The sequence below is a fragment of the Etheostoma cragini genome, chromosome 12 (assembly GCF_013103735.1).
Source record: "Etheostoma cragini isolate CJK2018 chromosome 12, CSU_Ecrag_1.0, whole genome shotgun sequence".
Classification (NCBI taxonomy): domain Eukaryota; kingdom Metazoa; phylum Chordata; class Actinopteri; order Perciformes; family Percidae; genus Etheostoma; species Etheostoma cragini.
The window spans coordinates 12406426-12419553 of NC_048418.1; the positions used below are offsets into that span (position 1 = coordinate 12406426).

The window sequence follows — 13128 nt, forward strand, 5'->3', positions numbered from 1 at the left end:
TTATATTGATGGTACTGCATGCACACTGTGGCCAAATGTTTCCTCGATAAGCCCCTTGGCCAACTTCTTTTAATCCATTCTATTACATGGTGGTTAACCAAGACGCAAATAAAATCACAAATGAATCCACGTCTGTCACTTGTCTTCTTCTCTGTCCATCTCACTCAGACACTAAAACCTCCTGGCTTAATCTGGGCTAAGCTGGTGAGACGCAGTAAAGCACAGAGGAATCAGGATTGCATCCAGTGGGGACATTGTCCTAATCCCCTTCTGTCCTCTCCTTTGTAAACACTCTTCTCTTCGTCAGTGTCACTGATACTTCCTCCCCTTTCTCTCTGTCAGAATGTGCTTCAGAACAGATGAGGGAAAAACATAGAGCAAAGGAGCAAGCAGTGTGGATTTCTTGTGATCTCAAACAGAATTGAGCCTCACGTGGCGAATGAGGTCTCATGGTTGGAGCATGCCATGTGTTAGAGCGGTAAGGCAGTGGGAGATCAGGCCCACGTCTGCTCTGTGGGCGATCAGACGCACCAAGGCCCTGATGTGGCAGCGGCTACCGGGAGTGGTCCGGGCCTGCCGGCGTAGTGTGGGATACTCAGTGAACTACAATGACCCGGTCGCAGAGGAACAGGAGATGGTGTGCCTTGAGGTATGAGCATGCTGTAGTAGATGTAGATGTAATTTTCATGGAGAAAGTACAGTAAAAAGTCACCTAGTTAAATTACAGTTGACTTTTTTGCTTTTTGAAGACATATTTCAGAAACTAATAAGCAGCCACAAATTACAAAATAACATCAGTCATTCGCTGAAAGTATTTTGAACCTAATTTTGTGAGGTCCAGAGTAGCAACACATTGCTACACAGCTTCAAATAATATTTGTTTCTTATTGTTAATCGCCTGCAGTAAATGAAACATCCTTCATGCTGTTGTTTGTTTGGTGTTGTCATTGTAACTAGATTGCTCTTGTCTTAGCATCAGCAGGCCTTTTTAGCTTCTTGCCAAAATTCTATTTAGGGAAGTACTTCCTGTCTAAATGAGGTCTAAGAAGATTAAAAGAAGATAGCGTGTCTTGAAATAGTGTGACACCGGTCATTGGAAATCTAAATTAAGTCCCCCCCCCCCCCTACACACACACACACACACACACACACACACACACACACACACAGACAAAATATGTCAGCTAGCATTAACATCACATTGCATTGGTTGGGGAGTTGTAAATGCATTTGGTTGTTTTGAACAATAGTTTGAAAATATTATTTTGCTTGGTAAATGGATAGATAAAGATTTCCACTAGCTGTCTGTAGTAAGGAGAACTATGTTATTTGCAGAGGGAAAGGGTTTGTAAGAGAGCCAAAGGAGCTGCTCCCAGAATTGAGGAGGAGGACAGGAGAACAGAGGAGTCAGTTAAGATCATTACATACACATTACACAAATGTGTTTATTGGCATCATCTCTGAGAGCAACACTGGAATTTGTTGAAATAGAGTCAAAATACTTTTCATTGTGACTTTGACTATGACATCACATGAAGTAATTTTACGCAGTTCTCTACGGAGCCACAAAAGGCTTTATGCAATTTATTTTCACATATGCAGCAGTACTCCCCAACAGACAGATGTGTAAAATCCGTGATGTTCCCCTTTAACTGAAAAATACACACACTTGTGGATGTTGATAAAAAGACCTTTGATTCAATCTGTCTAACTGTATTCTTTCTTTTATTGCTGAAAAACATTTGTTAATCAATTTGATTTTTAAACTCATGTTGACATTTTCCACAGCAGACATTTTGACTCATCATGGCAGAAAAAGCACAGTTGTAATTAATAATACGAATGATGGTCAATTCCATTAAATGTCCCAGTGAGCTATTCCAGTAAGACAGCGAGTTATTATCTACACCTGTGCTTTTCCTGCAATGACAGCTCCATGCCACACATTTAGGGTAATGATCAAAACCTGTCTGGCAGTGTTAGCAACAAGCGGTTTGGCAGTTACTTGTTGAGTCATATGCACCCACGTTTATTTTATTACCCATTCTATTTTGTTTGATTTGATTTAATTATTTTAGCCCTTATTAAATGATACACAATACAGAGCTACAGGAGAAGGGACAGTGTTGTGCAACAATTGTCCTCAGCCAGACTCAAACCAGGGACATTGCAACAGACCTTTTTCACAGCAGACATTTTGACTTTGACTCAAGGAAAAGCACAGGTGTAATTAATAACCTTTATGATGTCTACATTCAATTAATCTCAGTTAGTTTTAGGGATCCAGGTTGGTTACACTAAATCACATATTTTTTTGATTACCATACATAAATGATATACAGCATGTTACAAAAAGTGCTCATCGGTTTTCTTTGAAGAGATAATGTGATTGGCCATGAAGTCGGGTCAAAAATGTACCTACTTGCCCTATAAGGCCTATTGTGTCATACCTTAGATATGTCTATCCTTTATATTTGTAAAGATTTGTATTTAGATTTCCATTACTGCTTTTCAAAGCAGTAATGAAAATGAACTGTGCAGTACATGGCACCCATTCACAAGCCATAGCTTAATTATGTTTCAGTTGTAGTTTTATAACCTTTATTATGCAGTTCATTTGTTCTTATAGAATCCAACCAATCACAGAAATGATAAAAAGCATATCCTGATAAAGAACACCCCTCTTACCTTTAATTTCAGAGTCCTTGTTAGTAGAGTAAAAAAGAGAGGTTTCCCTCCACTTAGTGACTATTGAAGCTCTCAAGAGCCCTTGCATATTTTAAGTAAAGGGCTGTATTATCAGTGTGGACAGATAATTGAAATTATACATGGTGACATGACAGGATTCTAATTAGCATCCATTTAAGCACATCCTTAAGCCACCCTGCATCTCATACGTTGTATGAGTAATACTTTTAAATCTTGAATCAGAAGAGAGATCAGTGATGGCATTTTGCACTACTGAATATCCATTAATAGTTTGTAGGTTGATGTTTACAGGGGTATTAACCAAATTCACACAATAACACAAAAAACAAACCATTTGAGGCAACAGTAGACCAGCAACTCCTGTGTTCTGTAAGGTAAAATGACTGTTTTTGGCAAAGGAGTTTGGTTTGGTCAATTTGGAGAGAGCATAGATAGATATAACGGCAAGTTCAGTTCCCAGTCAAAAGCGTTGCCTGATAGTAAAGCAGTGAAAACATTCTAAACATAGCGTACACTAAAACTGACGTAGATTTTTTTAGGGGGCCTTTTTTTTCTTCTTTTTTTTAATAGGTTTAGCGGCTGTCCCCGTCCACAGCGGTACATTGCGTAGCTTCCATGCATGGGGAAGTGCCATCTACTGTAGACAATATGGATAAGTACCTCCTACAATCAACACAAAAGAAAATACAAACTATCCCTTCTATGTATTTGTTTTATTCTCTGCAAACTAAAGTTCCTCTGGAGGGCCAATAAAGAAATACATGTTATATCAAATAGCACTACAATAACAACCACTTCCTCCAACATTTATAATGGTGACACTCAAGAAAAAGGTCACAGAGAATCACAACAATACACAGTGTGTGCAAAGCTACTTAAACGTTTCTCCTGCAAGGCTCTAAAATGCCCTTAAATGAGCCCAACAGAATTGTGTTAACCCCAAACTGAGGGTGGTAATTTGGACAATCAGTTTGCATGGAGACGTAGTGCCTCGAGTTAGGTACCTAATGTGATGTTAATGTAAAAAAAAAGAAACAATGACTGTGTAACTTCATTACAAGGATTAAGACACTGATTGTGTTTTTATTAAATTGAGCCTGACATTTACAGTGCAAAGAGCAACTTGATAAACACACCTTGAAACACATTAGAGGAATGATTCAAAAAAAGTAAATGGAAAGAAATGATGCACTGTGTTGCCATCTTTGTTGTTGTAACTGGACGACTCATTTTCACCTTTAGCATGCTCACAGATGCCTTTCAAGATCTCTTGTAGTTGGTACCCACCCTTCCTCTTCAGCAGTGCCTCTCTGCATGTTGGGTTCCAGTGATCGAATCGACAGTTAAATCTATCTTCCTCAAAGCTTCACAATGATTTGAATCCCCTTACCCGTGCACTGAAAATACTTGATTTATCCTGTCCCCCAGCTCTGGCATCCTACTCTTCCTTGTGACCTTGTGTGTTCAGACTCCCTCCTTTACTTGACATTTTTCCCTCAGAGGCAAACTTCATCAAAATCGCAACAGCTAGAAGTATCATTCATTGCTTGTTTGTGTATGTATCAATCTATCAGGGCTATTTGTGGGTTTGTGTTGCATAACATGAACACAGGGAGAAGGTGTTAAATGAAGTGTTGTGGAGAAAGTCACATGTTCTGTCTGGGGAGGAAAAAAAGATGTGTGGATGATCAGGCCCACCCCAGTTCAACACAGTAATTAAACTGGACAGAAAAAACTACGCTTCTTTTTCCCTTATTTTAACAAGATAACAGAACAGATGAATGCCTAATCCTTTAGTGGCTCAATGGGCAGCATAATAGACCAGTACCAGGTCTGTGCAGACACTGGAAGAACATTCAGTTTTGTATTACAGGCGCTGATATTTTGCAGCACTTCTTGAAACCATGTGGGATGGGTGACATTCATTTCCATTGCATCAAAGAACATATTGACTTACAATGTGACCCAGGCAGCACAAATGTGATGGTTCAAGTTAAGTAAAAAATGAGATGAAATACAATATGTTGTATGACACGTTTGAAGAATAGGCAGAGCTCCATCTGGTGTTTGTACAAAGCAAAACATGATGGGCACCTAAAAGCAATGTTAATATTAATAAAGGCTTATAGTAGGTTGCATTGAAAGACTGCCCACTACTACCTCTAGCATGATTTCTGCATTAACTAGACACAGTATAATATTCATACAAGTATGTAAAATATTAGCGATCTTGTATATATATATATATATGAGATCATATATGAGATCATATCTTGCAAACGTAACTGTGCCTTTCACAAATTCACATGACTATCAAGGCTGGATGAGTCAGTCAGTGCTTCACTATAATGTGCATAGAGAACATCATGTCAGTGCTGCGGTTCTATCTGCCTTCAGATGGCAGTCTTGTCTTCTACATCATCATTGGTTGCAGGCTTGGACTGTAGATTACAAGGTAACACAGGAGCCCGGCAATCATCTTTAAAAGATTTAGACTAAAAAACAAAATGCTCAAATGCAACGCGCTGTGTATAAACATTCCTGGGAGAAATAAAACTGTGATTTAATTAATTAATAAAAGACATAAAAGATAAACATTGTTGCATAGGGAGAAGCAATGTAACATTATGTAAATAATGTAACATATGCAAAATCAGTCAATTCATGCATGCTTGTGTCTGTGTGTATTTCTTATGCATTGACATGAAGGTAAGGTGTATACAACAGGAGTGTGGGTTTGTGAGTGCAGTATGTTAGTGCACATGTGACAAAATAAAACAGTTTAGTGCTGTTTGGATAGATGAATCAGTTATGAATGTAACTCACAATTTAAAAAAAAAAATCTGTCAAAGTCATGCTATCCTACAGAGTGCTGCAGTCTGTCAGCTTTCGGCTGTTTCAGCACCATAGACAGCGACTTCAGGCAAAAGCTTACATGAGTATGTGCCAAAGAAATTAAGTCTTTTTCAGTAATACCATTTTTGTTTTTTTTTGTTTGGGGTTTTAAATAAATAGTTAAAATAGCTGTAATGTAACTGTAAGTTAAGTTAAGTTTTAGGTCGTTTTTTTCTGCCTGGTGCGTTAGTTTGTAGGCTTCATTTTACTCCCTCTTCATTTCTTTTACGCCGGCATGCACCCTTCATTGCTTGAATAGTTTATAGTCTCTCGCGCACAAAGGACCTGCAGTGTAAAAATCTGTGCCATACTGTCGGGGTTTACGCTCTTCACTGGGCTACTACGAGCTGGAGAGAAGACGCATGCGTACTGAATTGAAGCATCCAGTCGGGGGGGGGGGGGGGGGGGGGGGGGGAAGCCTTATGTGCCATCGGATGTAATCAAGGCAAAGAATTACCTCTTCTCGCTGTGCATACATGGTGAAATTGTAAGTATTGGTAGCAAAACGATGGATCATTGCACGGACATTTCATAAGCGGAGCATTTGAGGCCGTTTCCCGGTGCTTAAATGGCATGTCACTATCTTGCTTTACAGTGGGCTTTTTAACAGATCGGCAGTCTTTTCGGTGGCTGTCCAGGGCGAAGAAGCTCTACGGTTCTTCATGGTGGCACTTTCCATTGATGTGTTGTGCGAGTTGCTAATGCAATGGTTTCTTTCTGTTAAAATAGTTCAGGACCCATTACATCACAGTGTCGATCACATTTCTGCTACGGTAAGACTGAAGAAAATAGAGCTTTATTTGGTGTTATCATCATTTATCCTTTGACTGAATACGACCACCCCCACCCCGCATTTCATCGTCTATAGTCAAACCATAGCGTACTGCATTTGTGTCAGCTTTAAAGTACCCTACACCTAACGCGTAAATTATGCCATTTGGCAAGACGCACGAAATCGGCAGCTGAAGCCTGCTCTGCATCTGAGTAAAACCGCGCGCGGATCCATTTTAGAAATGACCAAATGGTATTGTATTCACTTGTAGTGTGTGTGATAGAGCAATGCTGCGGTTACAGATTTGCAAGCTGCGCCTTCGGGCCCCCCTCCCATGTACCAAATCTCCTGACATTTTTTTTTTTTTTAAAGCATCGTTTCTTGTAGCAGGTAGTTGCCTTTTGATGTCGTGTGTTGCAAGCGACAGCTTTGTTACATAAATGATCTGACAGGATTTGGCAGCGTCTGACCTGACGATGACACACTTGTTAAAATCAGACAAGAAGTCATTCTGGAAGCATAGCCTGACTGTATCTATAGGCCTACAAATCTTAATGGGGATTCAGTTGATCACAAGTACTGTCATTTCCCATGGACATGATACCTGAAGCCTAAAGACCACACAAAGGGATACTTGACAACTAAAAATTCAACACCAAAAATTACAAATATTTACATTATTATTATATGTGATTAATGTTTTGATCCACTTGGGCCCAGTGAGCATGGCAGATCTTTTAATACACTGCTTTTACACTCAGGCTTTCACAAATGGGATGTTTCAAATTTTGGATTATAAACATTGAGCCCATGGTCAACAATTCATCTCTTTTATGCATGTAGTTGGAGTGGATGAGGTAACAGCCAAAGTGCTTAGTGGGTGCATATTTGGCAGTGGGAAAAAACAAAATCAGCAAAATATTCTTCCCTACATTTCCCTCTTAATAGAGCAAACAGCATTCCCGCAGTGTGACCTCTGGGCATGCCAGCACATGCTCCAGCAGCAGTTCACTTCCTGCACACATAACAAATGCACAGGTGTCAACTGGTCAGTTGTAAATTTAATAAATCTAATTCATTTGGTAAAAGTGATTAAAGTGCTGGTAAAATGGATGCACTCAGGATTTTACACTGGTCTTTAGTCTTATTACAGTACACCAAGCTCGGTCATTTCAATCTATATTGCATTGGCACCGATTTGTATTATACAAATCCGTTGCGATCAAGAGATTGTCTTACCCCAGAATAAAATCTCACTATTCCTGCCATCTAAAACACTAAACTTAGTGCCTCTCCTCTGTCTATAGCCCATGGGATCAGAGCGGATGGAGATGCGAAAGAGGCAGATGTCGGTGCAGCAGGAGTCTGCAGCGGGGGGAGCTGCACCGACCCAGCAGGGCCAGGCCAACCCACGGGGCTCAAATGCATGTTGCTTCTGCTGGTGCTGCTGCTGTAGCTGTTCCTGGTAGGTCTCCCCCACGCGAGAACTTGCTTGTTGTGGCACAGCATGGCCGACATTAAAGCATGCAGGAAATCACAGCCTGAGCTACTGTTTCCCAGCAGCAGGCCTGCAGGCTTGTGTCTTATGTGTTTTGATGTTTTTTTGCTTGTGATCTGTTGACACTTGTCCTGCAGCTGCCTTATTACAATGTAAACCTAAACATCACTTAGTTACGAATGTGAGAAATGTTTTTGCAACATCTGTAGGACAACGCAGATTCGGACGTGCAGCTAAACAAAAATAAGCAAACATATAGCTTTTATAAATATCGTCTATATATTTTATTATATCTATCTATCTGCTATATCTATATATAATGAACATATTCATTATTGAATAATTTGCAGATTATTTTCTCAATTAATTGAGTTTAAATTGATCATTTACTCTGTACAAAGTGGGGAAAAACACTCTCATCTCTACAGGTGAGAGTGCAGGGACTGCAAGGATACATGTTAATTATTCTATTTACAGAGGTGTTTTATGTGCATGTGATGTTGTCTCATTGATATTTCTATCTTGTGTCTTTATTTGCATATTTGATTTAGAGGTAATTCAAAAGTAATGGGAAGTAAATAAATTATGTTACTTCAAAATTGTGGTACTTGGATTAGGTTACTGACTACATTTTTTAACAGGTAATGAGTAATTAATACATTTTAAAATTCATATTCAAAAATCAAAGTATCAAAGTAACCATTCCAACTGTGGTTACACTTTTCTATAAAAGCTAGATAGGTACAGTAAGCTGATTAATATATAACATTAATTAATAAGTCCTTCAGAAAAAGGATGATGGGCATTTCATCATTAATGTCGCTGTCTTCCTATTAGGAATGAAGACCGGGATGAAAGGAACCGAAAGGCTTCTTATGACGTCAAGGAAGGGACCGAAGACTGTGAAGACTGGTCAGCTGAATTCACTGCACATAAATGCCAAATCTACTAAACACATATTTGTGGAAGAAAAAGTGGTAAAATCACTCACCCCCATGTTGTCCACACTCTTTGCAGCCCAAAGCCCACGCTGGAGGACGTGCGCTTGTGGGGGCAGTCGTTTGACAAGCTAATGTGTTGCCCAGCGGGAAGGAACTCCTTCCGACAGTTTCTTCGCACCGAGTTCAGCGAGGAGAACATGCTCTTCTGGTTAGCCTGTGAGGAGTTCAGCAAAGACCCCAATAAGAGTGCGGTAGAGGAGAGGGCTCGGGTCATCTATGAGGATTACATCTCCATTCTCTCGCCTAAAGAGGTCTGGCAAATCTCGATTTCCCTGTGTTTTACATTTAAGGGTGAAACTTCATGACATCTTATGAATTTCATGCTCTCTGACAGTGTGAAATAGTTTAATATTTTAGGAACCTTTTGAAGGTTGATACCACTGAATCTACAGCTGGTGAGCTTAGCATAACGACTGCAAACAGAGGGAAACAGCTGGTCTGGCTGTGTCCAAAGGTATCCAAATCCACCAACTAGCACCTCAAAGCTTGCTAAGGGATTGATTGTACTCCAGAACGCGTACAGTAACAACTGCAGACCCTATGGGCGCATAGTTGGTCTTATAACACTATATGCTTGAAGGACGCGTTCCACACATGCACAGTAGATTGTTACACTACGACCTGTAGCAGAGTGGCTGCATGGAGGTCTCAACAAAGTCTAGGCTTATACCCTGTGATGATGACATTTCTTTTATACAGACCCACACTCAAAGTACAATGTCGGTTTAACATGCTATATCTTAATATGTACAAAAACTGAATACTATGCTATGCTATGCTATGCTATGCTATGCTATGCTATGCTATCCTATGCTATCCTATGCTATGCTATGCTATGCTATGCTATGCTATGCCATGCTCTGTAGGTGTTCAGTGTGTTGGACTATTTCTGGATTCTGAGCAGCGTAGACTACTGGAAGTTACATGTCCTACTCAAGAGAGTCCCCACATATTAAAGCAGTAAAGTTGCAAATTGTTGTTTTTACACTTTTGGTTTTAAAATGGATTAAACAAATGAAATACAAATTGTTAATGAATGAGCTTTGGACGTGCTGGTAGGTACAGACAGGAGCCAGGCTAGCCGTTTCCTCAATTTAAAGACTTTGTGCTAAGCTAAGCTAACCAACTAAAGCATCATATTTATGGTACAGACATGAGTGGTATCAATTTTAGTTGTCTTATTTCTTTAAAATTTCTATTAAAATGTCAAACTTTTCCTGTAAAAAGACAGTTTGTCCTTGAGACTATGCACAGCCTGTTACTCTTAATTTTAACTCTGTTCTTGACTCCCAGGTGAGCCTTGACTCCCGTGTGCGTGAGACGATCAACAGGAACATGCAGGAACCCAACTTGCACACGTTCGAAGATGCCCAGTTGCAGATCTACACACTAATGCAAAGAGACTCGTATCCCCGCTACATGAACTCCGCAGACTACAAAAACCTGCTCAACACTCTCTCAGAGCAGTCCCCTGAATCGTAGGGTGGTGATGACCTGTCACATTTTAACTCTCTTTATCCCCCCATCCCTCCCCATCCTTATTCCCTTTCTTGAATTTTTCTTTATATGTTCAGTGTAGGATTACATGAACCGGGCCTCTGGCCCAGCCCCTCCCAGGGATCTCAGCGCTATTGTGATCTGCACCTGACCGAAGACACTCAGGTCTCAAAATCTCCCGAGGGCTCGACATCACAAGTACTGCTACTGATCAACATAGCAAAACACTCCAAAGGAATATGAATACATTTTCTTTATGTTTTATTCTTTTGATAGAAATAATCTATTTTATTTGTGTTCAGTTTTTTATGATCTGTTGTTTTTTGTATGATTGTTTGGGGGGGAAATGATTCCTAATGTAGACTATATATATTTATGAGTTTGTAAATAGTAAAAAACTGAATTGTGGGTATTTTATGTAGAAAAAATGCCTGGTTCTATTTACTGCGTATGAAAATCAAAGCTCAAGTCAAAGGCTACGTGTTAGCTCTACTTGCAGGCAGCTTTTGTGGGGTACTGTATGATTTTACCTTGGTTTTACCCTGTTTTGTTACCTAGCCTCACACTTTGGTACCTTTGACCACGACTTGGCAACTCCAGTTAGTGTAGAAACTGTGTGTGAGGGAAACTGCTGTAAGTGTGGTTTTCAGAGAAGCAACAGGAAGTGACGATAGCTCTTGTCACAGTGTGCAGTTTGTTTTCCTAAGCAACTGAAATCAATGATTGAAGGGTATTTGAAGTTTCTTTACTAAATATATACCCTAGAAAATTACCCATTCAAGACAGATTTATTTTACTTTAGTTACTAAATGCACACCCTAGGTTTAATATAGTTTAAATGTGTGACATAAGAACCAAAGTTATTCAATTTACCACATAAAGTATTTTTTATTTATTTATATCTATCGCAAATACAGAAAAAAAACATAGTACAGTATAAGTGCAAATGATATTCCTATGGTGGAATAAACTATACTAGACTCTACTATGCTAGAGTTAGATGGGGGGGGGGGTTATATATTTTTCATATCTGTTCACTAAATGGAATGCTACATCCAGAGGCTGCTTAGCACAAAGATTTAAAACGGGGAAACACCTAGTCTGGCTATGAATAAAGGTATCAACATCTACCCATCAGCAGCTCTATAATAATATTTATTTGTTTTACAAATAGCTGTTTCCCCATTTCTATTCTTTATGCTAAGCTAAGCTAACCAGCTGCTGGCTGTAGCTTCTTATTTATCGTCCAGACATGAAAGTTGAATTAAAGTAAAGTAAATATAGACGGGTAAAAAAATAAGTATCATTGAACTTTGCGATATTTTTGACTTAAATAAATCTTACCTGCAATATGAAATTGACTACTGGTTGAAATTGATGCTGGGGTCCGGCCATGTCAGCAGAAGCACCAAAGCTACCACTGTGTTTATGCGTTTGAAGAGAGCATTTCCATTGACTAAAATTGGAGTTGCCAAGTATTTAAAAACTTTTATATATTCTGATAGTTTTAGTTGAATTACTTTGTTGCCTCACAAACATGTCACTCAAAGACAAGATCCTCACGTGGGGAAGTGCCTTCACATTCAATTTTATGACATCTTTCTCATGGGCAACAGATGTTTTGAGACTCTTGCCCTAAGGGTGGTTACTGGAGCACGAGGCCAGTTTACTGGAAAGTGTCCCTCTCCTTGGCCAAATTATCGCATGTGTTTTGTCTTGATTTCTTAGTCGTGACTACATCGGTCCATTTTGGTAGCGCTAACAAACAGTATGGCGGAACGTGGAGGGAACACGTTTTTATTTGCTCAAGACAAGATCATTGGATAGGGCTGTTTGGTCTGAACTTCTTGCCAACCTGTGTGCTTCATGGTGGCACTTCTACTTGTCTTAGAGTTAACTTTAACTTACTATGTGCAATTTGAGCTGATGGATGCTCCACGAAGATCAACCTCAAAACACAATCTAAGCCAATGGTTTGGAGTAATGCCTATACTTTAATTCTTTTTCTGTTTACTATATGAAATGTGTTATTTTGCGCTGAGTTTACTGAAGAATACGTTTTAAAAAAAACAAATAATGTGAATGTTTACAGTATATGGTTTAGTTTTTTTCTGCTACTCTCCAAGAAAAGAATGACTTGTGGGCATTTTGACTGAGATAAAATAAAGCACAATCATTTTACTGACTTTGGAATTATTTCATCACAAAACCACATTCCACAACCATCTAGTTCTAATACTTTCTTGGAGAAGAAAAACAATCTAAAATACTGTTCTGAGTCAAGTCCCTTCACCTTCAATATAAACAATAAATGTTACCATGTTAAATGATACACAAGGAGTACAGTAAAACACATACTTTGGACACTTGAGCATATGTTTGTATTATTATAGTGGTTATTAAATGATCTTGAGCATGTTTGTTTTATTATAGTGGTTATTAAATGATATCTACTTAACTCTGTTCAGTTTGGGGTTCTGGAGACACAGGACACTCATTAAATGATAGAATTACAAATATTGTTTGATCACATTGATAATTCACGACTTTATTTTATGAGGATTAAAACATGTTGCACACATCTTAATATTGTACTATTAGTATAAGACATTCTTGCTTGAATAGCATTTCTCAAGTTATAAGATTGAACTGACTTACTCTGTGTGACTGACTGGTCTGGGTTCAGTTTGTGGAGGCTTAGGCAGCACAACTGCTTCTCAACATAAGTGTTTGCACCTGGCAATATAAAAGCAAAG

The 13128-nt window shown here is 39.1% G+C and overlaps 1 protein-coding gene across 3 annotated transcripts; it reads left to right on the forward strand.

The window, feature by feature from the left end:
- The first annotated feature begins 276 nt into the window (after positions 1-276).
- On the forward strand, positions 277-12553 carry rgs20 (regulator of G protein signaling 20). 3 transcript variants are annotated; one of them, XM_034888801.1, is made up of 6 exons: positions 5891-6091; positions 6200-6377; positions 7684-7841; positions 8712-8786; positions 8892-9126; positions 10169-12553. In XM_034888801.1, exons 1-6 carry the CDS (start codon positions 6081-6083, stop codon positions 10355-10357), a joined length of 846 nt encoding a protein of 281 aa, XP_034744692.1. In that variant the 5' UTR covers positions 5891-6080; the 3' UTR covers positions 10358-12553. The 3 variants fall into 3 exon arrangements, with proteins under 3 accessions (XP_034744691.1, XP_034744693.1, XP_034744692.1); XM_034888800.1 differs by lacking the exons at positions 5891-6091; positions 6200-6377 and adding an exon at positions 277-649; XM_034888802.1 differs by lacking the exon at positions 6200-6377 and having other exon boundaries at positions 5885-6091.
- The last annotated feature ends 575 nt before the right edge of the window (positions 12554-13128 follow it).